This window comes from Coturnix japonica, chromosome Z, assembly GCF_001577835.2.
Source record: "Coturnix japonica isolate 7356 chromosome Z, Coturnix japonica 2.1, whole genome shotgun sequence".
In the NCBI taxonomy this organism is placed as follows: Eukaryota; Metazoa; Chordata; class Aves; order Galliformes; family Phasianidae; genus Coturnix; species Coturnix japonica.
The window spans coordinates 33,783,430-33,807,799 of NC_029547.1; the positions used below are offsets into that span (position 1 = coordinate 33,783,430).

The 24,370-nt window shown below is 39.3% G+C and overlaps 1 protein-coding gene across 8 annotated transcripts in view; it reads right to left on the minus strand.

Annotated features, from left to right (window-relative positions):
* Nucleotides 1–6,186, minus strand: part of PRUNE2 (prune homolog 2 with BCH domain) — a 129,231-nt gene extending 123,045 nt beyond the window's left edge. For all 8 annotated transcript variants that reach the window (XM_015849165.1, XM_015849164.1, XM_015849162.1 and 5 more), the window contains exon 1: nt 6,062–6,186. In XM_015849165.1, coding sequence (XP_015704651.1) covers nt 6,062–6,097 — 36 coding nt within the window. In that variant the 5' untranslated portion in view covers nt 6,098–6,186. The remainder of the gene's footprint in view (nt 1–6,061) is intronic.
* Between the last annotated feature and the right edge of the window lie 18,184 nt (nt 6,187–24,370).

Below are 24,370 nucleotides of genomic sequence, written 5' to 3' on the forward strand. Positions count from 1 at the left end.
ACAGCTTGTTTTCCTTACAACTGTAGACTTCAAGTAGTTTTATTTATGTTCATACAAACCACAGTTTATTTGGGCTTGCTTTTAACATAGGGGTTCTGCCCTTTCTCTGGGAAATTGGTCTTGTAGCTAGAAAGTTTAATTTTCAGGAATTTTACTTGTTTTTAGGCTTCTGTTGATCTGTTCAAGGTTTCATATTTACATCTATACACACGAATTAATGATTCTTTCTTTGCACCGCATTCAGTACTTCACAGATTCGGAGTGCTCTTATTCTCAGCTCAGCAGTAATTGAATCAAGTGTTATGTTTAGTTCATTCATTCTTCCTTGCAATTCAATCCTTTGAACCATTTTAATAAGATTCTCTGAATTCTTCCTCCAGTGAAGAAACATTTTTGGTTATTTTGTAATTGAAAGAGAAAAAAACGTTTCACTTGAAACTGAACAATGATGATGAAAAAGACTTTGAGAACACAGGGTATAATTATTTCTGATAACAGTAAGTACATGTGTGTGTGTACAAACATAGTCTATTCTGCCTTATTAGGTGATCTGCAGTCTATGTCCCCAAAACTGCATTCTGTAAAACAGCTCTGTCACACTACAAGCAGGTCTTATACACATTAAGCCAACAGTCCCATCTCCATGTTGGTGTTTTCCTGCTGGCAGGTTTTTCTCCTTACATTGTATATTTATTTGAAATTAATCTTCAGTAGAATCTTCCAACATATTTTCCAATCACTTTGCTTCTGTCTGTGAGTCCCTGAATATCTATATCTGCTCAGCACTCCTCACAACTGTTCCTTGTGTAAATTCAGATACTGCAGAGTTTACTTTCTTCTGGTTGGTTTAAGGAACGAAAGGTTAATCATCTGCAGGCTCTGATTCTGCAACATATCTAAGAGTCTGTAAGTCCTACGTATGTGAGTTTTCTTGCTTTTGTCAGTACCATCAGTAATGCTTTTCATTCTGTACACGTTGTAAGTGCCCTGCCAAATAAAGCTTAGTTCAATCTGTGCTGCTGGACTAATGCAAAGAAGATACATGAGAGAGTAGGAGTTGATCACTCTTAATACTTAAAAGCCCATTTTCCATCCCTTTGCTTAGATACATTTCTGAGAAGATAGCTTCTGCTTCACTTCTATGTTTTTCCCTTCCCATAAAGCTACCACTTTATTCCAGCTAAACCAAGCACTTTGTTTTCAAAGTAAGATCTAGCTATGGTTGATTACAAAAAAAAAAAAAAAAAAAAGAGGCTCCAGATAGGCAGATAAAAGGCAATATAAATAAACATGTAAGTGACTCAGCTTGTTCTTAAACTGTGACCACATAAATCTGCTTAAGTCATGCCATCATTGCTAATTTTTCCTTAACTTCTTTGCTTCATAAACACAGCATCCATTTTTCATAGCTACCAAAGCAATATCTCTGAAGACTTTTAGTAAATTCTCAAGGGCATCTCCCTGGTCATGAGCCTGACCCTCCCTTTGGAAAATGTCCAGACACATCATCCAATTTTTCTCTGAGCACATATTTCTGGGAGCATAATTCCCTATTTTCAGTGTATTGTCCTGCCAGGTTTAACACTGGTTTTGCATTGTAGTCACTTCTCCACAGCAGCAAAGGATTAAAAGAACTTGAAAACTGTTTGGCTTTTTATTCCCCTCCCAATGTTGTTAAGAGATGAAGATGACACAGCATTTAGAAAGATTATTTCCCCAGCTGATCTACAATTCTCTGCAGAGGGAGAGCAATCTCTCTGTTGCTACTTTGAAGCGGTTTGCTGCAGTATGTGGTTGTCTCAGTATCATCTGCACATTAAGCCTTTTCCTAGGCTCATTCTGTCCCCTTTGACTTCCCCGAAGCCAGCATACAAAGCATTAAGCTCCCAATTGAGCACGGACCTCAGGCGAGAGAGAAAGCACTGGCTGCCAGCCACTGTCTCAGTGTGTTCCCAGGAGAATTCTGAATTTTCTTAGTTTCTAAGAAAAAAAATCTTACTGTTTTTGTTGTTGTTTATTTTTTTCTTGACAGACTGACTCCTTTGATTTAACTTCTCACAGTCCTTTGGCCTCACTGCAGAACTGTCTGGGGCACAGGAGATTACTTGAAAGGTACCAAACTTCGCTATCTGATGCAGCAAGCAATATTTCACATAAGGATCCTCTTAAGAGACAGTGGAGAACTAAAAGTTGGTGGGATTGAAAAGGAAGAGGAACAAATGGTCAATTCCCTACAATAAAGGAAAGCATCTGAGAAGGATTCTCTAGAAGGGGATATGTGTTGCTCTTCCTATCCATAAATAATAAATAATATTATTTCCAGTAGGGCAGACAGGCAAATTGATGAGTTGATGAAGGCTGTAGGCTACACCAGATTATTCAGGACAGTCAAATCTAAAGCTGCTTATAAAAGCTGCAAAAAAAGACCCGTTGCGCTGAGGGACTAGGTTGAAAGGTACCGACTGTGGAGAACATTAGGAAATAAAGCCAAGTTTTTTTTTAACTATATTTCAGTATGCAGTCAGACAAGCTTTAAATTGGGTATTACTAGGCAGAAATCACACCATGTATCCATTGCAGATAATATCCTGAAAGCATCAGAGAAATTGCTTTCTGACAGTTAAATAAATAAGTAGAATAACAAGAACTCTTAAGAAAGGGGGGGGGGGGGGGGGGGGGAATGAAACATTGTTCTACTGTAATAAGTCTACTGTGTGTAAGTGCCTTATATATTGCAGGTGGTTTGGGGGTCCATAACTTACAAAAGGGTTAATAAAGTTACAAAATCTTCTGAGAAGCCACAAGGATGAGCAAGGATAGCACAGTGCTCATATAGGTAGAAGCACTGGAAAATGTTAACTTAGAAATGTTTTGAGGGAAGAGGATGGAGGTATGGTATTATTCCTTAACTAAATGCCGCTTACTCAAGGCACAAGAACTATGGCCCACCCATTAAAATTGTCAAGGAGGTTGTTCATAATACGCAAAAAGGGTTTTTCCCCCCACAAACACAGAATATTATAAAACAATAAAACTCTTACACCTCTCAAAAAAAAAAAAAAAAATCTATGATACAAGGATTTTGTAAGAAAACAAAGCACAAAGGGATTTTAAAACAAACAACAAACAAACCAGCCCCAACAACAGGCTCTAGCTGTGGCTAACAGGTATCAGTTCTGATACACATTTTAAACTAACCTTTCAGAAACTTTATATATATATAACTTATATGTATATATAAGTATAATATATATATATGTATATATAACTTTTATATATATATAAGTTATAAGTTATATATAACTTATATATATATAACATACTTATATATATAACTTATATAACTTATAAGTATATAAGTAATATATATATATAACATACATATATAAGTTATACATATAACTTATATATATAACATATATATATAAGTTATAACTTATAACTTATAAGTTAGATATATATATGTATATATATTCTACTACTCGTAATCTTCGCTTGGTTAAGGCAGAACTTTGTTTGAGACAGACCTTTGGTCTCACATACAACCATTTGTTCTCATGTTACAACCATACTTGGTAAAGACTGGGGAAAATAAAATAAATAAAATAAAATAAAATAAAATAAAATAAAATAAAATAAAATAAAATAAAAGCAACTTGCAAGACTGAACCCCATAAATGTCCAAAAATTTCATTGCAGCACCTGTTATATTCTGCCATGTTTTGCCTTTTCCTCCTTGAATTTACATAGAGTATATACATAACCCGTATTGAGAACAACTAAAAACTTTCTATTTTCATGAGAAGTCACAGAAGAAAAGATCATTGCTTTTAAAGAAAGAAAAGCCTGATGGTGACTTCACTTTATAACAAGTAGAGAATATAATACATACACAAGAGCATTAAAAAACCAAAAATAAAATAATAACTTAAAAAGAGGAAAAAAAGTGTAAATCTTTTCTGTGGTATAGTTCTCATCTAGAATTTGCTCCATGTAGAAAAACAACCTTGATTAATGCTGTGGCTGGAGCCAGAGCCAAATGAATGATGAAGCACTTGCAGTAATAGGTTCCCCTGCACAGTCTGGAGCAATTGTTCTTCTGGCATGGTCTGTAGCTATTGTTTATGAGTAAAGAAATTTTTCCGTTACTCATGCTGAGAAGTATTCATGTAGTCGGTACACTGTAATCAGTTTAGCCTAGTAAGATTACCTACATTATGAAGTACTAGCATGGTAAGACTGGCATGGCCAAGTCTCTGAGATACAACCACCTTCTGTGCAACAGAATGGAAACCTTCAGTTACTCTGAATTACCTTTTTCAGGCTACAGTGGTATAAAGGACACTCCAGCATCTGGACCCTTCCTCCCCAGCCAAGCCCAGCTGGAATAGCTATACAACACAGCAAGAGCCAGAAGGACACCCCCAGGCTCTCCAAGTAGAGGAGACTGCTCCAGAACAAGCATTCTCCTCACACAGTTCAGAAGGCACACAGAGAAGTTTTCATGCCTTCTGAAAACCCACAGTGAGGCAATAAGAAAACCTACCATTCAGACATTCTGCTCTATGTTTCCTCTAAATCAAAGAAATAACACAGGCTTCTTCAGATTGTGTTTTTCTAAATAACTCCTGCCCGATTTCCAACAGCACTTCAAAAAGACTAACAAAGTACTTGGTTTTGGAAGCAAAACCAAGTTGTTCTCATTGATTGCTGTTTACCAGTGACACAGAGGGGATTGCTACTGTAATGAATTTCTATTAACGTTAAGTAAGACCACCTCTGATATACTTGGCCAAAGCACATGTCAAAGACAAAACTCCAGTTCAGAAGTTGCCTTGTAGAAAATGCTGATGTGAAAATGTATTAAGTGCCTGTAACTGCTCTACGCAGGGTATTTTAACTAGGCTACTGAAGTTTACACTGCTTACATAAAAACATGAGAGAAACTGTTTACAAGCTCCTAAACAGAGCTGGAATGTGATCAAGATGACGCTGTTCATGATTATCCTTCACACTCACCAACACAGTTAGGTGCTAAGAGATCCACCAAGGGATTTTCTTTATCTCCTATTTTGCTATTTCTCAAAGGACTGCATTCATTCTCTGACTTACAATACATGCATGATAACAAGAGATCTTATCAGAAAACATACTGTACAAATTATTAACTAGAGAGAATGATGACTACCAGGGAAAGAAGAACTTTCTTTTGCAGTTTCTCAGTCTCCAGAGGTTCGTGACATGACCAAAGAAGTGGGGAGCCCTTGATGCTCTAATTAGCCAAGTTTTCTGCAGCAACTCTCCAGGGGGTGAGAACACAACTCCAGAAGCACACAGGTTCCAAGCCCCAGAAAACATGAGGCAAAATTAGCAGCAGGGGATTTTCTTATTACGTTTTCTTTTCTTTTTTTAACTAACCCGTGGTTATTTCTATAATTGAACCCACTTCTTAGAACCGAGAAAGTGAACAGGAGAGCTGCCCGCAAAGGTTACAACAGCTAAACCGAGTTTTATACAGATACCAGAGACAAGGCACTCCGAGGTCATGCAGGTCTTAAAAACATCCCACTTCCGCACTGCACCTAACGGACACAGCAGCACTCGCTGCTCGGCGCCAGGCACTGCACGAAGCACCAACGCGCTGCAGCTTCGCAGAGCCCCGACAGCAAAGCTGGGCGCGGAGCTCCCACGGCAGCGCCGCAGCTGCGGAGCCACTCTGCCGCCTGCTTTGCAGATTCCTCAGTTATTTCAGTCCTGCTTATCCAAACTTGTCCCGTGCTCCCGGGGATGCTTACAGCACAGAAATGACAGTCCTTCGGTGTCTTCTGGTATCGTTTTTCCTATTCAACTACACAACTTGATGCACCTGGAAGTCCCAAAGAACGCGCAAATAACCCCAAAAAGGCAGCTCGTTAAGCCGAGCGTTATTCAGCAATAATTACAGGGCAGCAACTTGTGCCGGCTCCCCACGCCACGAACCCCAGACAGAGCGCCCGCAGCGCCACACCCAGGGCTGCAGGCGGCCAATGCGGCTGCGGACAAGTGGGGCAAAGCCACTCACCAGGCGGCTCCGAGCGCGCTGCAGAAACTCCTCCATGTTGCCAGCCGGCCGGCCGGCCCCGCACAGCCCCACACCGCACCGCACCGCTCCCCGCCGCCAGCGCCGCGCTCCCGCGCCGGTCCCGCGTTGCCTGCCCCGCCCCACGCCGCGCCCCGCCACGCCCCGCCCGCCGCGGGCGATGACGTCAGGTCTCGCCGCAAGCCCCGGGCCGGGCGGTGGGAGCCGCGGGTGGCCGCGCCGCGTCCTGTTGTGGCGCAGCGCTTAAGCCCTTTGCGCTCTTAAACGGCTCGTTATGAAAATGACCGGCTCCGGTACTTCGCCGCTGCGGTAAAAGCCTTTCTCGTCTCCGCTGCTGCAGGCTCGCAGCGCAACAGGTGCGAGCTGGCGGCTGTCCCGCGGGCCCCTGGACTGGGGTCACTGTGCTGCTGCGGGGAGCCGGTCTCCGCCTCGGGCGCTCCAGGCCGTGGTGCCTGTTCGCAGCCTGTGCGTGTCCGACGGGGCGCACAGCAGTCCCGCTCCCCGCAGAGCCAAAGTGCGGGGCGGGCTGCAGGAGGCTGCGGGGGGTCACACGGTACGCGGGGGATGGAGCAAAGCACGGGGCTCAGGTCCCCGAAGCCTCGATGGCTGCGTGATGCCTTTACCAACTACTAGTACTGATCTCATCGGTACAGGTTTATGGTTCCCTTCAAGTTGTGCCTCTCTGTGAAGCTGGCAGGGGCTATTTCTTAATACATTCAGTAGCACGAGATTTGTTGTTGTTTTCTCCTATACTTTATTTTATGGCTCATTGAATGCATTTCTGTAAGAGCTGAGAGCTCTGGCTTCCTTATTAACAAATTTTTCTGATGAGTGTAATTCATTCCCATTTGATCAGCTGATTCTTTCCTGACACATTGCAGACCCTGTGCCTGAGTTACCTTGTCATGGTCAGCCAGTGCTGCTTCATCATACATTCTGGTTCTGGATAACAGAAAAGAAAAAAAAATAAATAAGAAACAACACACTAATCTGTACCATAATAACTGGAACCCAAATGGTAAATCTTTATTGAGAGCTGAGTGGACAGAGTGCGAATTCGCACTGTGCGAATGACATGGAACAAAATACTGTAAATGCTCTTCCACAGGAAAAATAATTTTACTACGTTTACAGGAGCACTTATTTCAGTGAAGCCTATGACTTAATGGTCCCATCCAGGTTTGGGTTTCCCCATTAATCTGTTGAAAGGTAGTTCTCCTGACAGATCGCAATTTTTGCACTGCTTGTAATCTGAAACAGAAACTGGAGTGTTGCAACACAGGAATTCCAGCATGCTTTGAGGTGCAGAATTGGTGTTGACTGAAAATGTTTTGCCAGATAAAAAAATCAATACCATCTTGTAAAATGAAGTAAGCGTATGTTTTCCCTCAGCAAACTCTGAAAAGCATATTTTAAAAAAAGAAAAACAAAAACCAGCTTGCCACAGCAGGAAACTGAGGTTTGGCAAACTGATCCTTAAGGCAGTCATTTTTGCTGCATATGTACTTAAGGAAAACCCAATAACAGAAGGCAAGCTCTGGGCAGCAAGTAAGTGGAGAAGGAGAGGCTGGATTTGCTGAACAGGGAGCAAAATTGTGTTTGTATGAGTTATACCAACACGCATACTTACATCCTTGTACTCTTAAGTGAGCTGTTTTGAGTCATTATTTCTGTGCACATCCAATGAGTTGTCCTCCATAAAGTTAAGGGCATAGTCAGTCAACACACTCTAATATCAATCTGAGTGGTCTTCCATTGAGTTTGGGAAAACCTGATGGGTACTTTCTGATCCACAATCAATGTCAGTCTGAAGATGGCTTCAGTACAGCTGTGCTGAAAGAAAGCAGAGTGTCTGAACCTCATTTTTGCCGGTCATTATCTGTTAAATGCCACAATCATAAAACAAAATGTGAAACAGAAAGATAAAGTAAAACGTTAATAAAATATATAGAATAACGCAATCATAGAATGACTTGAGTTGGAAGGACAATCAAAGACCATCTAGTTACTTTTGAACATCTTATTGCCTCAATAATTATTGTTTGACTTCAATATTTTGTATTTTTTCATATCCTGTTGTGCCAAATTATGATCAGAGACTCTGTGTTTTTATCTGCTTCATAATTCATAGAAATTCTTTCACCTGGTTCTCCACATTTCTACTCAACTAGCAGCCACTGAATTACTGAATTCACTTAAGCTTAAATTACAGTTGAAATGGGACCCATATTATGTCATTCTTTCTGAAAAACCCAGACAAGAAATGATCATTAAGAGTCTTCTAGTCCAAATCCCCTTCAATGAGCAGGGAGATTCACAGCTAGATCAGGTTGCCACAGACCTGATCCAGCCTCATCTTGAAAGTCTCCAGAATGAGGCATCAACCACATCACCGTGCAACCTGTTCCACTGCCTCACCGCCCTCACTGTGGAAGATTTTTCCTTATATGTAACCTAAATCTACCCTCTTTGAGCTTGAAACCATTTCCCCTTGTTCTGTCACCACAGACCCCGCTAAACAGTCTGTCCCCTTCTTTCCTATAGCTCCCCTTTAGATTCTGAAAGGCTGCTTTCGCTGAACAAGCCCAGCTCCTTCAGCCTTTCTTCATAGGAAAGGTACTGCAGCCCTCTAATCATCTTTGTGTCCCTCCTCCACACCCTCTCCAACAGCTCCTTGTCTTTCTTATTTTGATGGTCCCAGACCTGCATGCAGTACTCCAGATAGGACCTCATGAAGGCAAAGCAAAGAGAGGGACCTCCCTGACCCTACTGGCCACCCCTCTTCTGATGGACCCCAGGATACCATTTGCTTTCTGAGCTGCAGGAGCACACTGCTGGCTAATGGACCTGGGGGTTCTGGTTTTTCATCCACCAGAACCCCCAGGTAATTCCCTGCAGGGCTACTCTCAAGGATTGCTCCTCCATCTGTATATATGTCTGAGATTCCTCCAGCCCAAGTGCAAAACCTTGCACTTTGCTGTGTTGAACCCCATTAGATTCACCTTGGTACACCTTTCAAGTCTGTTGAGGTCCCTCTGAATGGCATTCCTTCCTTCCACTGCACCAACAGTACCACTCAGCTTGGTGTCATTTGATGGGTGGACTGTTTAATGGAGAACTGGCTGCAGGATCTAGTCCATAGAGTGGTGGCCAGTGGCTCAATTTCTAGATGGAGATCAGTGATGAGTGGTGTCCCCCAGAGATCAGTGCTGAGGCCAGTTCTCTAACACTCTTGCTCATTCTCAGCAAGTTAGCTGACAGCATCAAGCTGTGAAGTGTGGCCTACAGATCAGAGAGATGGGATGCCAGCTAGAAGAATCTAGACAGATTTGGCAATGGGCCCAGGTGAATCTCAAGAGACTGAACAAATCCAAATGAAAGATCTTGTGCATGGGTTGAGGCAACCCTCCACTATCAATACAAGCTAGGGGTTGAAAGAGTTGACTGCAGCCCTACCAAAAATGACCTTGTGTACTGGTTGATGGGAAGCTGGACATGAGCCAGCAGTGTGCCCTCACAGCCCAGAAAGGCAACCATATCCTGGTCTTCATTAAAATAAGCATGGCCAGCAGGTTGAGAGAGGTGACCCTGCCCCTCTACTCTGTGCTGGTGAGGCCTCACCTGGAGTATTGCATCCAGGTGTGGAGTCCTCAGTACAGGAGAGACATTTACCAGCAGGATTATGTCCAGAGGAGGGACACAAAAATGATCAATGGAATAAAACATTTCTCTATGACAGGCTGAGAGAGCTGAGGCTGTTCAGCCTGGAGAAGAGAAGGCTGAGGGGTTACCTGAAAGCAGCCTTTCAGTATCTAAAGGGGAGCTACAGGAAAAGAAGTGGACAGACTCTTCAGCAGGGTCTGTGGAGACCTCACTGCATCCTTCCAGCACCTAAAGGGAGCCTATAAACAGGAGGGAAGTCAATTCTTTGCAAGGGTAGATAATGGCAGGACAAGGGAAAACAGTTTTATGTTGAAGGAAGGAGATTTAGTTTGGATATCAGGGGGAAGTACTTTACCATGAGAGTGGTGATGTGTTGGAACAGGCTTTTATGATCTTCTGTAGTTCCTGTGGTTCACATTAATTTTATTTATTCTCCAGGAATACAAAGAAATGAGATTAATTCAGTACAGGAGAAAAGCAAAAACAGGAATTACCTAGAACTCTTATCTGAACTCTGCAGCTCATCCTTACAGTTTAGCAAGTAATGTAAGAGCTGTCATCAGTCTAGCCAGTGGTTTTGCATTTCTATCATATGTACTATTTATGATAAGCATTCAAATAGCGTATTAGCAAAAAATTTCTAGACAAATAATGTTGAGATTCTTATCGCAAGAATTTATGTACTACTACAATGGGAATAAACAGTTTCTGCCCCTCATAAATAAAATGTTGTGTACTCATTTAAATACAAGAGGGTAAAAAAAGCAGCTAGTATGCAACTGTTTGCTATTGTTAGAAGAAGATATTGTAAAATTACTTGAAAGTAAAAATCTGACTTCACGAAAGGAATAATTCTGCAGACAACCATGCAAATAAACAAAGAACAAAACTGCTTATAGCAGCAGTAGTGTCAAGTGTTGATGGCGGCACTCAAGCATTACAGTTTTTAGAGGTTCTATAGGATTCCATATAAACCCATACAAGCTACATTTTTTCCTGTTTATCAACAGAATGTGTTCTTAAATCAACAGGAATCCAGTCCCCTGTATCAACCATCTTCACTTGCTATAGGAAAGGTGTTGATCTCACGTAAATTTCACAGTTTTGCGCGTTTCAGTTACACTGGTCAGCCTGTAAGGATAGAAATGAAGTAACCACTTCAAATTTTGAAGGTCTCTTCTCTACCAAATTCTATGTAGAACAACAGTTTTTCAGCATGTAAAATGTCTTCACTGTGAATGCTTCATCTTCCTTCAGAGGAGTTGGGCATGAAAATGGAGTCAGTGGATTCATGTGTCCCTGCTGGATTATTGGTTTGCCTGTTGTAAACTGAGAGCTAATCAGAAATTATGTTCTCCAATGATTACTTCATGCTCAACCATAACTTTCCAAGGTGAAAGCTTTATAACAGTCCCTATTGCTCTTATGAAAGATATGGTGTGGTAAAAATCAGAGTGCTGTTACTTTTCCTGAGGGAGAAAGAAGGAAGAAGCTGTGCCTGGCTAAGAGATGACCCCTAAAGATCAAATACAAATATCTGCTGAGGTTTTCAGAGACTGAGTGCATTAATCTCATCTTAACTGTGGATAGCGCATATTGAGTTACAGTAATTGTCTGTTCTGTTTCTCTGTGCAAAACAGTTAGGAACTGGAGTGCATGTTTTTGAGCCAAGGCTAATTCAAAGCCAGAAAGCACCACTGAATCATTACCAAAAGTACTTGGAGGTATCCCAAATGAGGACTGGTTAAATGTGTTGCCACTGCCATTTCCTACTTCTCTATAAACCGGGCAGAAAGTACTATTCCAAGGGGCAGTAATTTCTGTCTAAACAGGTGAAAAAGACTTAAGCCACTTGATTTAAATAATTTCTGCTCTTTGCTTCTGTGCACATGGGTCAAAGTCTTGCAAGTGATCTCCTTTTTCAGCTGCATCTGCTTACAGTCAAGTGTAGCAGCCTTTGACATTCAGATTCTATGCTGTAGTGAGCACACTCCAAGTTAACTATAAGAAAATCAGAGTAAAAAGCAGATAAAACATTTGCTACTTTATAGAATATCATTAATCAATTGCTTTTAGCAAATTCAGTATTGCTGATTTTTGAGTTTTTCAGCAAAAGTACACAACTGAACATTCTTACAAGTGTTAGTTTGAGTACAGATTAAAGGAAATCTGAAACATTCCACAAATTTCAAATTAGGGCATATAGTAGTAGCAGGACATTGGTTCTCTGATAATAAATCTGGTTCTAAAGTTAACTGAAATCAGAAATGGAATCATCTTGTAAGCCAACCAAAGTGTGCAACTGTTAGCCATGTAACAGGTAAAACTAGCTCTTAAGCTAGAAATAACTTAACTTGTAGAGTATCATGTTATAAATTGGACTTTCTAAATAGTAATGTTTATACATTCATTCAACCATGAACTGTTTCAATGCTACTAAATAAAGCAAAATTAAAGTTTTGTCAGCTTGGAAGAGTTTAGTGGAGCTACCATGGGGTATGTGAAGTAAACACTCATACAAAGTATAATTTAGCCCTAGACCTGGTACTGAATATCACTGTATTAACTGGCAAATTTTACTAAAAATCCAAATAAATTTCAATACGATCAAATAAAATGGAATTAAATAGAACACATTGGGAGTGCATAAATACTATTTTACTCACATAGTGATGGCTATGTTAGCTTAAAAAAAACCACCAAAACAAAGAAAGAAAACAAAAAACCAAATTGAAGCAGACGCAACTGTGCAGATAATTAAAAAATCATGTTTTAGTTGCTCTTTGTTTGTTTATTTGTTTGTTTTCCCAGAAAGTGTGGTTGGCATCTTTTGAAGATAATACCAAAGATGACTTCTGAATCTACAGGTGCTCGTTCTATATGGGTAGCTCAGTGCAGATGTTGAAAATCGTGATTATGATTATTGAAGAATGATGTTTCTGAACAGTTTGCAAGTCACTGTGGAATTCAGTTAATATCTGAAGAGTTTCAACTGCTTACAAAGAGAGGTGATCTTAAATATATCCCTTCAGCCTCCAATCCTACAATAAATGCATTGGTGGAAAGATTTGTTTATGTATTACAGCAACTTTTTCAAATGATGACTGATAACAGAGTCTGCAACACATAATTGCGACTACACTGTCTTACTGTGAGCTTACAGGTGTTTTATATGCCAGAGCTGAAGATCTCTTCATGATAGGTTATAGCTGTCGCACTGATAAACTAATCAGCTGACAGGGGATAGCAGAAACCTGGAGACAGTTGTGTTTCCTGAAGACAGTCCATGATTCTCTATACATCATGAGATACAAGAGGGAGTGACGTGTTCCAGAAAAGTTGCAAAAAAGCTTCCAAACAGAAATTAGACTATACACTATTAATTATACATGCCTCCTGTGCAACAAAGGACAGGCAGTGCCATAGACTAACACTGGTGCACTGTTTGTTCCTACAAGAAACTTCAAGTGTGATTCCAGTAGTCCATAGATGGATGATTTTGCTATAAAAAGAGCCCAGAGTGCTCATTGTTCCACATGTTTTTATGAACTATCTGTAAAGCATTATCCAGAGAGAATCCATAAGACTTCATTTGTACAATGCTGTATATTTAATGACAGCAATGCATTTTAATGTTCCAAATGTCCATTTGTGTTCAAGAGGGCAATACCATGAAAAGAAAATAGCTCATCAAGCAGCGCAGAGCAGCGGGCCAACAAAGTGTCTCCTGAGGACCACTTTATTGGCTTTCAACAGTTTTCTGTTGTCTGTGCTAGAAGTCTGGAAACTTTTTGTGGCTGATATAATCTTTGTATTACTCTCTTGACGGATTTAATTCAGATAAGTTCATCTTCAGCCTTAATCACTTCTTATTCTTCACCAATTAAATCTAATTTAATCTGATTTAAATATATTTTAGTCTAATTAAATCAAGCAGGACTAGTGAAGCAATCCTGCCCCTGTACTCGGCACTGGTGAGGCCTCACAAGTACTTTGTTCGGTTTTGGACGCCTAAGTACAGAAAAGAGATGCTAGAGCAGGTCCAAAGTAGGGCAGCAAGGCTGGTGAAGGGCTTGAGAATATTCCCTATGAGGAGAGACTGAGAGAACTAGGGCTGTTTAGTCTGGGGAAGAGGAGGCTGAGGGAGGACCTTATTACTCTCTTCCACTATCTGAAAGGTGCTTACAGCAAGAGTGGTGCAAATCTCTTCTCACTGATGACAGGTGACAGGATGAGGGGAAATGACCTCAAGTTGCGCCAAGGTAAGTTTAGGTTGGATGTTAGGAAACACTTCTTTACAGAAAAGGTAGTTAAACACTGGAATAACCACAGGGAGGTGGTTGAGTCACCATCCCTGGATGCATTTAAAAACTGTTTGGATGCGGTGCTCAGGGACATGATTTAGCGGAGGGTTGTTAGAGTTAGGGTACTATGGTTAGGCTGTGGTTGGACTTGATGATCTTTAAGGTCTTTTCCAACCTGAGCAGTTCTGTGATTCTGTGATTCTAAAGAAGATTATTATGAGTGTAGTTGAAATTGATTTGAAAGTCATTGTGGATGCACAAGTAATTGTTTCCAAAAGAAAAATGGCTAAAATAACATTGTTCTGCTAAAATATGTTACAGTCTGCAGGTGCTTTAATCTGTATCGTTCAATGAAGGGTATAAGATATTGTCTACCATCACTACAGCTTTCAGCATCCAGCCCATATTAACACATGACTCTGTACATAACTGAGCTACCTGAAGAAAGCATTTGATATAGGTTCCCAGCAAAGCTGTCTGCTTTATGTGTGCTGCCTCAAGCCTGCAGTACCAACACTGGACACCATACCTTTTGGAAGGTACAAAACCTCTTCTGGTTCTTGATCTTTATGTTTTAGAAACCTGAAAAGGCTGGAGCACAAAGGTAGTGAGGTTGAATATAATCAGTAAACATGGAATCCAGCTGTGTAGGAGCATGTGTCTTCCTATTATTTTTCTGTAAAAGCAAAGCAAACAGAAGGTTATGAGTTGTTCCTGTTATTTCTGGTTTATATTTCAGAGGATGACTATAGCTAATGAGATAAATACTAAAAGTATGGCATTTATTTTTTGTTTCAGTAATGTGTCTTATATTCAAAAACTTACACTTTTCAGCCGAAAATGCATGCTGCAAAGATAACAGTCTTGGCCATTAATGATCATTAGTGTCACCACTAAGAAAAGCTTCATGTTGGTGTTATTTATTAAAGCAATCAAAATGTGCTATTAAGTTCCTAATTACAATATTTATTCAAACTCCCCTATTTATCCAAAGTACAAATACAGTGCAGGCAGCTGTTGTAGAAGCTTCCCTGTGCAGCTTTGGAAATAACTTTCCCTTCAACTAAGGACATTCCCAATCTCAAAGGGAAAAAACAGAATAAATGTGCATCTTTAAGCTGAAAGGTAAGCACTCGGTTTTTGAATCCATTATGTATTAAAGACAATAGATCAGAGAAGTGGTTAAAAAATTTGGTACATCCAAAAATGTTCAAAATCCTTTCTTCAAGACAGCACATTATCATAAAACTAATATATATATATAATTTTTAAAAAGCATAAAATGAAACAAACTGTATCACTTTTAGTATGAGTCAGCCACCAGGAAAAAATATCTCTGTTAGGAGATAAGGAACACCACTATCAGAACATGAATTTAGAGACTCACAAAGCCCTTCCCTGAGCTAAAGTGAAAGGTTTATTTATGCAGCACAGTAGTAGAAAAAGATAAATGCAGCCCATAGATCTGGTGCTATCATAAAGCTTATTGCACAAAATATCAAGAAATAAATATAAACGTTTGATAATTCACTATAAGAATATCCATTCTAAACATAAAAGAAATTTTCTTTGAATGGATTCGGTGTCCAACAACCATGCTCTTTTTGCTGGAGTATGAACAACGATGTGCCACTGAACCAAGACTGTCATTTTCAAAACTTGCAGAGCAGAGACCATTAAGACAAGTAAGAATGCCATTCAGCCCTCTGCAGGGGAAGCCCACCAGACCAAAACTGAGAACAATCGTTTTAAGCAACTAAAATCTAATACAGATTTATCAGTATCACCTGCTCTTTATGCTTTTAAGAAAAAGAATTTTCAATGCACTTTTCCCACAGAAATTCCAAAGTGAAAGACACGGTTAAAAGAGATTATTAATATTCTGATAAATAAACTATTATTTCTTTGTTTGAGAAGATTAGCAGTTTATATGTCCAAAAACATTAAAAATACATAAAGTGTTGTTCAGGCACCTTGTTTGAGGGGTGGCTGTATCTCCAAATGGAGCTGCAATCAGTTGTATTTTCCCATGAACAGAATATTGCTTTGTCAGAAACATTACTGTGGGCTTTTATGTGCTTCTGCTCACATCTTTTCCTCATGTCTTATGCAACTGCTGAAAAACTCAGGCATGGGGAAATATGTCTATAAATTCTCAGTATATTAGTACAGGAATATGAAGTACTAATTTTACTCATAAAGTCACTGTAAACCTGTGGTGGCATAAGATTGCCATCCTATTTTGGAGAGAACTTTTTCAGTAGAAGAGAAGCAATGCAAGAAGAAAAGAGAACTTGGGTGTTCCTGGAGACTATGAAGGAATAACTCAGGGCCTGGCATTCTCTTTATCATTACAGTTCTTCAGCTTCAGTTTGGAATTCTTTCTTTCAGCAGCACACAGCATAACGTTGTTCATCTACTGGAACAATAGTACAGTTGCTTCAATTTTTAAAAAGCCCCTATCAACCTAAAATGTATGGAAACACTGACAAGCAGGGATATTTGCACTGTGTTTTTACCGGCAGAAAAGGGGGATTTTGTTTTATTTCCGAGAGTTTCTGTAAGCAGAGCCACCAAAAGATAATGTTTGGAATGCAGTATCTAGGTTGTTGAACACGTGGAGACTCACCTTCATGCCTCCTGATTGCTTACAGTCCAGAACCTTCTTACAAGAAAGTTGCTGTTTATAATCTTAATAATAGCCAGGTATTATATTAATAATTTTATGAAGAGCAGACCTTCTTTGAAACTGTTCTACTTTGCATTAATCTCAGCAACTGCTTTTTCTTTCCAAGAGCAATTAGTGAATTAGCATTATGTATTCCAATGAGGATGTAGTACAGAACAAAGAATACACTATTGATTTTTTTTTACAGTAAATTCTCCAGACATCCAGGAATTATTTCCTCACTGGGCAACTGATCTATCTATTTTCCTAGCCATATTATAGTTCTCCTCCAGCTCTCCTTCAGATGGGTAAGTCCAAGGTAGGGATGAAGGATAATATGTTAAGGGATCTCTCTGTCTAGCATTGTTTTCTACCTTGGAGACCCAATTAAACATAAATTGCCTAGAGCTTTGAAGTGCCTTTAGAACTCCAAAGCAAATATCTTACCCCATATTGTAATTCTGTTTTTCAACACATTAAAAAAAAAAAAAATAGTCTCATAAAACAGGTGTTATTTCTGTAAATTGTTCTGTAAATTCAGAAACATTTCTGACTTAACTGCTTACCTGAGTAAGCAAAGACTACACATTAAGTTGAGCACAACTTGAACTGGGAAGTCAGTTTCCAATCATAGACGCGTAGAATGCATTGGGTGGGAAGAGATCTTAAAGATAATCTATTTCCAACCTCATGTTGTGGGCAGGGCTGCCACACACCAGCTCAGGCTGCCCACCGCCCTATCCAAACTGGCCTTGAGCATCTCCATAGATGGGGCACTCTCAGGTTCTTTGGGCAGCCTGTGCCAGTGCTGCATCATCCCCCATATAGAGAATTTCTTCCTAATATTTAACATAATTCTCCCCTCTTTTGCTTTTAAACCATTTACCCTTGTCCAATCACTACTCATACAAAAAGTTGTTCTCTCTCCTGCTAATATGCTCCTTTTGGGTACTAGAAGGTCACAGTGAGGTCTTTCCAGTTCCTTCTCTTCTTTAGCCTGAACAAGTCCAGTTCTCTCAGCCTTTCTTCGCAGAAGCAGTGCTCCAGTCCTCTGATTGTCTTAGTGGACACACTCCACCAGCTCTCTTTTTCTCTTGTTCTGGCAGCCCCATTCCTGAATGGCCTCTCCTCTACTGATGCTGTTGGCTTTTCAGGCTGCAAAAGCACACTGTTGGCTCATGTGAAGCTTTTCATCTACCAGGATCCCCCAAGTCCTTCCTGGCAGGGCAGCTCTCAATTAGATATTCTCCCAGTCTATACTTACATCTGTGACTGCCCTGACCCAAGTGCAGCACCTTGACCTTGTTGAACCTCATTAGGTTCACGTGAACTCACTTTTCAAGCTTGTCAGGGTCCTTTTTGATGGCATCCCTTCTTTCTGTCATGTAATATTCTGTTTTAATTGAGATACCTCTTTTATCTAAAAAGATGCATCCAACTGGGAAATGATGTTGAAAAACCCATGTGATATGTTTTTCTCCTGCTTTTAATATAATAAAATAACAGCAGTAACAGGAATAATTATAATTTCCACTATATACAAATTGCAGAGTAACTTTTAACTGAGCTTGGCAAGTTCCTTGGTTGAGTTTCTTCTGCCATTCAAATACAATAGAAACAGTGTTGGTATTCCAGAAATGAATACTATAATAAATGTTTTTGTCTCAAGATCTCAAAAAGCTGTAGAAATTAATTCTGTGAATGAATTCGGGAGATGTACATCTGCTGACAAACTTAGGAGCTCCCCACATCAGGCATACCATTAGCACATTGGAGATTTAGCTATGATTTACACTGGATACCAATTGGTACTGATTTCTGATAGAACATTTTCCATCTATAACTATAATCAATGCATGAAGCAACCATCCCAAACTACTTAAACCACAGTGTCCATTCTAACACCAGAACATCTTAGTCAAGCACTCAGTTTCATTTGTAATTCGATAGCAGGATCTGAAGAGAATATACAAGACATGGAAAAAACAACAACAACAAAACCTGCTCATACACACATGTAAAAACCACCTACTTTTGGTTCTACAAACTGAACATAACTTTTATGACAGGAGCTTGTGTAAGCAACCCCTGCGTGTTTTAAGATAGGTCAGTTACAGCTTAAAAACATGTAATAGATGATCTGTGCATTCACTGAGATTAACCACTGTAGATTTCCACTGTACTGAAAGTACTACATGCACAGTGAATAGCAAACTGATAGGGGTGCAGAATGTAGAGAGAGATTGACTTCTTTGTGGAGCACAGAGCAGCACAGCACCCTGCGCTTAACTCTAAAGCTTTAATATAACAGACCCAATGCAGTTTTAGACGTTCTTTTCAGATAACAATGAAGTTCAGTGAGGAATTAAGTGCCAGAGAAAGCAGTGCTCTAGTAGCAAAAAGGAACTGCTTGCTCTCAGGGGTATTTTGTGCAGGGTGTTCACAAAGGGAAACACTCTAGCAACATTCTACTTTGCTGATTACTGTTCTTAATGCCCCATTCCTTCAAAACGTTAACTGTCAAAAAGCCAAATTGTTCTTTCTATTTTGAGGGATGATTTCGTAGGCTTTGAGGACTGGAGAAGGTTACACATACCTATTTGGGACAAACTGGTAACAGAAGAATTCAAATTTAAGACTACACAACTCCTAATCCAGCAGCTTTTTAGAAGCGCACAGAGCTCGGAATTAAAATGGCTATAAACCACTGCTAACTTGTTTTGGCTCTAGAAGTAATGTAGTGTCACATTCCCAGTAAGGAAAAAAACAGTGAGTATAACAGTTACTTTGAACTGGAATTTGGTGATGGAATAGGACTTTCCTGCCTTTGCAGCAGGGAAACATCTACAGAAACATGGAAAACCTTATGATTGCCTTCACTTGCCACAGATATGCAAGTCTGAAACCACAGATTCCTCAAATAATATCATATACATGCACTGTCCTGAAACTCAACCAGGTACATACTGCCCAGAAATAAGACTGCTTAAAATTTTGCCCTACTGCACTTCATGTCCTCCTCACTAATCTCTCACACATTCATCTGGTCCTTGAAAATAACTGTAAGCAAAGCATTTCTGTATTCACTTGTGTCAAATGAAAGAGTTTGCTACATAAAAATGTGTTTCCACTTATTTTCACAGTGTTACAGAAGCAGAACCATTTAGTACCTTGTCAGGTGGAGAGGGGTTTGTATTCTGAAGATAGCCTAATTTTAAAAACTATCATTCAAATATGATGATTGTTTCTAATAATATCAGCAACAGGAGTCTGCAATAACATCTTAAAGTAATGTTTTCTCATGAAAATTCACTCCCATTTGTGAGCAGCTACAGCTACAATTTGCTGTGCTACTTTCCTGTAACATTCATCTCCTTCAGTTAAGTCATCTAACTTAAAAGTTAGGGCACTAATTTCCTTCTAGTGAAACTTCAAATATTTCAAGGTTTTATCTTTCAATTGTTTCCCCAAATTAAAAAGTTCTAGCAACTTTCAAGCCCTTCCTTTCTTCATTATTTGGATTTAATAGTATCTCCTTCTGAGAGCTGCTGTTTTGATTTCCAAAGCTTTCCTTTCTTTTCACAGCAATTAACATTTTGTTTGCTGAATTCTTTGCACTACCCTTGGATTTCCACAGAAGCAAATGGATGCATTACTTTATTAATCAGCCTTTTAAAAATTCATCATGCACTTTGATGTTTAATATTTAAATGCAATGTTCTATATTTGCTAGCATCATTTATTTCCCTCTTAAAAAAAAAAGGGGGGGGGGGGGGGGGGGGGGAGGGATGCAAAACAAACAAACAAAAACAAAAACAAAAAAGAAAAGAAACAACAGTGAATCAGTGCTTTTCATGAAAATGACAGAGTGGGTTAACACTCAGAAGAGGTAATATTCCTTCAGCATCAGCATAGTTTTAAAAAGCTTAATATCATGCTGCCTTACAAGTCCAAACGTAACTTGTCTGGATATACTGTGGTACTGAAATCTGATTTCCATTCTTTTCCTTTTCTACTCACAACTGCTGATGCCCATCCTAACCAACCAGACAAACCATTAACAGCAGAAGTGGGATTATTTTATTCAGATAATAGCGTATTTCATAGTTCATTCTGTTAAGCACTTTCCATTCTTTTTATCTCAAAATCTGTGAGGCATTTTTATCACAAAATCTGTGAGCCTTCTCAATAAATACAGGTTTTTAGCTGAGAATAACCTTAATTCCTACTAATTGATTGTAAAACTAAGATGGAAGTTCTCTGATATTCTCTTTACAAACCTATTCCTGTCAAGGGAAATAATGTATGGCAGATATTCCTACTCAGTAGCAGACAACAAAATTTCCATTCTCCAGACAATCTTCGCAGTTCCCCAGTTGCAGACAGCTATGATGCTTATCTTTCAGGATACTTTTATTCTCTTATACATAATTATAGTCTGGATATGTCTAAACCCATTTGTTTTCTGCCTATGGTCATCCTCAGAAATGAGAAGCGTCATTTAGCAGAATCAGACTTCTGAGTGCTTCAGGGTAATGCAAGTAAAGCCATAAAAGGAATTTTATACTAAAATAGCCAGGAAATGTTATGTGAATCTGTCAGTCAGTGACATGGAAAGAAGTGTTGTTCCAGACACTCTCTTCAGTAAACACTGTGAGAGTTTGCAATACCAGATTTACTAGCCAGCTGCAGAGACACCACCTGCTGGGCTTTCACTTTTCCAGGGAAAAAAAACCTTTTTCTCTCATTCATGCTTACTGCTATTCTATACTAATTAAGCACTAGTATTTAATTACTCCAAAGAGAAAGATAAAAAAAATGAAAGCAAACACATCAACAGTAAAACTTCTTTTACAACGGCTAGGGAAAATTTCTGAAATACAGATTGAAAACATCACTCTCAGAAGCATCTGACAAGAGTATTACACAAAATCAAGACAACTGGTTTGTTTCCAAATGGAAACTGATGTAAAATCAAGGCAGTAATTTACCAGATGACAATTGAAATCATACGTCACCAAGAGAGTAATTTGTCAGATCCCATTCTGTTGTTTTGCTCTTCAGGATTCCTGGTACAATTCTCAGTTATAACTTTTCCCACAGTGTTTATTTTTAATGTATAGTGATGTTGTGCACTGTTGATGACCACTCAACATCAGGGAATACTTAGAAAATGGCAGGTTAATCAATAGACCAGCTCCACTGGAAGGAGTTTTATTTTCATATGTCTGTCTTAATTACCTCATAATTAAAGAAGAAACCCTTGAAAACATACTCCCAGAGTACTCTGTGTGAAGTAAACTCTTTGGCAAGGGGAGAGCAACACTCAGCACAGCCAGAAAGGTCATCCACAGCTGCTGTCAGTGGCATTTCTCTGAGGGCTGAGTCCTATGGCTCACAGAGGCGAGGCTCTGACAGAACAGTTTTCAGGGGACAGCAGAGCATTGGAAAGGAAACTGGGAGTTAAGAAAAGTGAATTAGAAATCAGAACCTATACTGATTTCCCCAGATGAGACTTCATTTTCTGGGTGGAAGAAGAAAAGGACATGGACACCAGACTAAATTTAATATAACTTAATGACAGGGCTAGAATATCAAGACTGTGAAAACCAAATGTGCCTGTTGGAATTTTAATACAGACTCCAACAATTCCAAGTCCTGCTGACCTTGCTCTCAAACTCTGAGGGAAGTGCTGCTACCAACAAGATTTGCTGTAAGTACTACTGACAACACTTTTGTTACCATTATTGGCCAATCATAACCAACTGGAACAATTCAGTTTTTTGTCTATATCCAACACTGCATTAAGAGAATTGATTTATGGATTTACAAAAGGTACTTCTCAATAAAATGGAGTAACAAGTATACAAACTCATACATATGAGAATATCCCATGAAATAATTAAAAATATCTACTGTTTTATCGACTATGTTGTCAACCCCAAGGTGTATATTTTAAATTCCACTTAAGAGTTGATCTTTTTATTCCATCTCCAACGTGTGCATGTGAATAAGCTACTTTCGAAAACAGACAGGACTGAGGCGTGCTCACCTCCCCAACTAACCTCTGGTCTTCTGAAGGAGCTCATTCCATCTGCTGAAGAAGGAATGCCCTCTACTGCTCGGTTACTGAGCTGCGCCATAGCAAAAAAAAAGCTGCTCAGAAACAGGTATGATGTGGGCTGAAGTAAAGCTTTCAGAAGCAGATGAATTGTTACACATAATAATTACAATATCAACAACAACGATGCTTTCTTATACTGTCTGCCTCAGAACTTTTAGGAGATATTAAACCATACTTATAAAGCTGTACGTTCTTTATAAGCTGCTTTTCTATCTACAATATTGTTTATTTTCTGTGATATAACTTCATAACATGGGCCCAAGCATCTCATTTCAAACAAATGTACAAAATGAAGATTATTGTTTTCATTATAATGCTTGGATGCTTAGCAACTTGGTTTTTAAAAAAGGCCAGTGTTACTGCTTTCAGAGATTGTTCTGGCATTCATTTTGCTTTATCTACTCACCAGCTCTCAAACTTAACATATTTTCTCTTACAGCAACATGTGTATAAAATGTGTGCAGTGGTTTAATCCTTGAAAAAGTCTTCTAAGCTGCATGCATCTCTAAAAGTTGCAGTTACAGCATACAAATTTTCAGCTGAAAACCATACAGAATTGCTATAAAGCATCATCAAAAATTAGCAGACTATGGTATGTTTTCTTTTACACCAGCAGAGAAGAAAGGGGACTGTGTATGTGCTCCTCGATAAAGCTTAGCTCAAATCCCATCCTGTTCTATATCAGATTTGTTTCTAAGGAAACCCTCTATTTTGCTTAAGGGGAAATTTCTGAAGTGCATTTTGAACAGTTGCCAGTTTGTACCTCCAACAGCAAGTAGTCATTTTTTTCCGTCACTGTTTTCACCTATTTCTCTGGCTGTCCAAATAAGTCGACACAAAGTCTACAGATACTTCCATCAGGCTAATTTGTGTTTCTGAAATGGCAGCTTTTGGGGAAGAATAACTGCAGCACAAAAGCGGTTACAATGCTCTTTAAGAGACAATTAACAATTTACAGTATTCTTTAAGAACACTGGAGAGCAAATTTCTGACAGATCGTATAATAGTCAGATACCCAGAGTAGTGAAATGCTACCTTCATATGAAATAAGATCCAGTCATTCTTTCCAACTGATTGTTGTAAATCAACTTAAAAATTATTGTACAAACTCAAAGATAAGCAACAATTTGACTGTTCAAAAAGCACACAAGTGATTAACTTTAGGATTCATTTTTCTTCTGTTAATGACAGTACTTCACATTGTCCAGTTCTGCAGGGTGAGCTTTAGGTACTGTAGGAAATAAAAGGAGTTAATACGAACGGTCTGAAGAGCTTTCCTTATCTGTAGAAATATGCAGAAAACCGAGTTGGAAAACAGAGTATTAAATCAGGTAGATGTGCATTAGCTGGGAGAAAACAACACACACTGTAAGAAATCGTGGAGAATAGGATTTTGATACATCAGAGTGTCGATTATGTCTCAGCATCCTCAAAATACTTACGTTCTCAGATCTCAATGCAGATAGATTCTAGAGCAAGAAATCACTAATTTCTACAGTTCAAAAATGAAACAGAGCTACTAAAAAAATAGT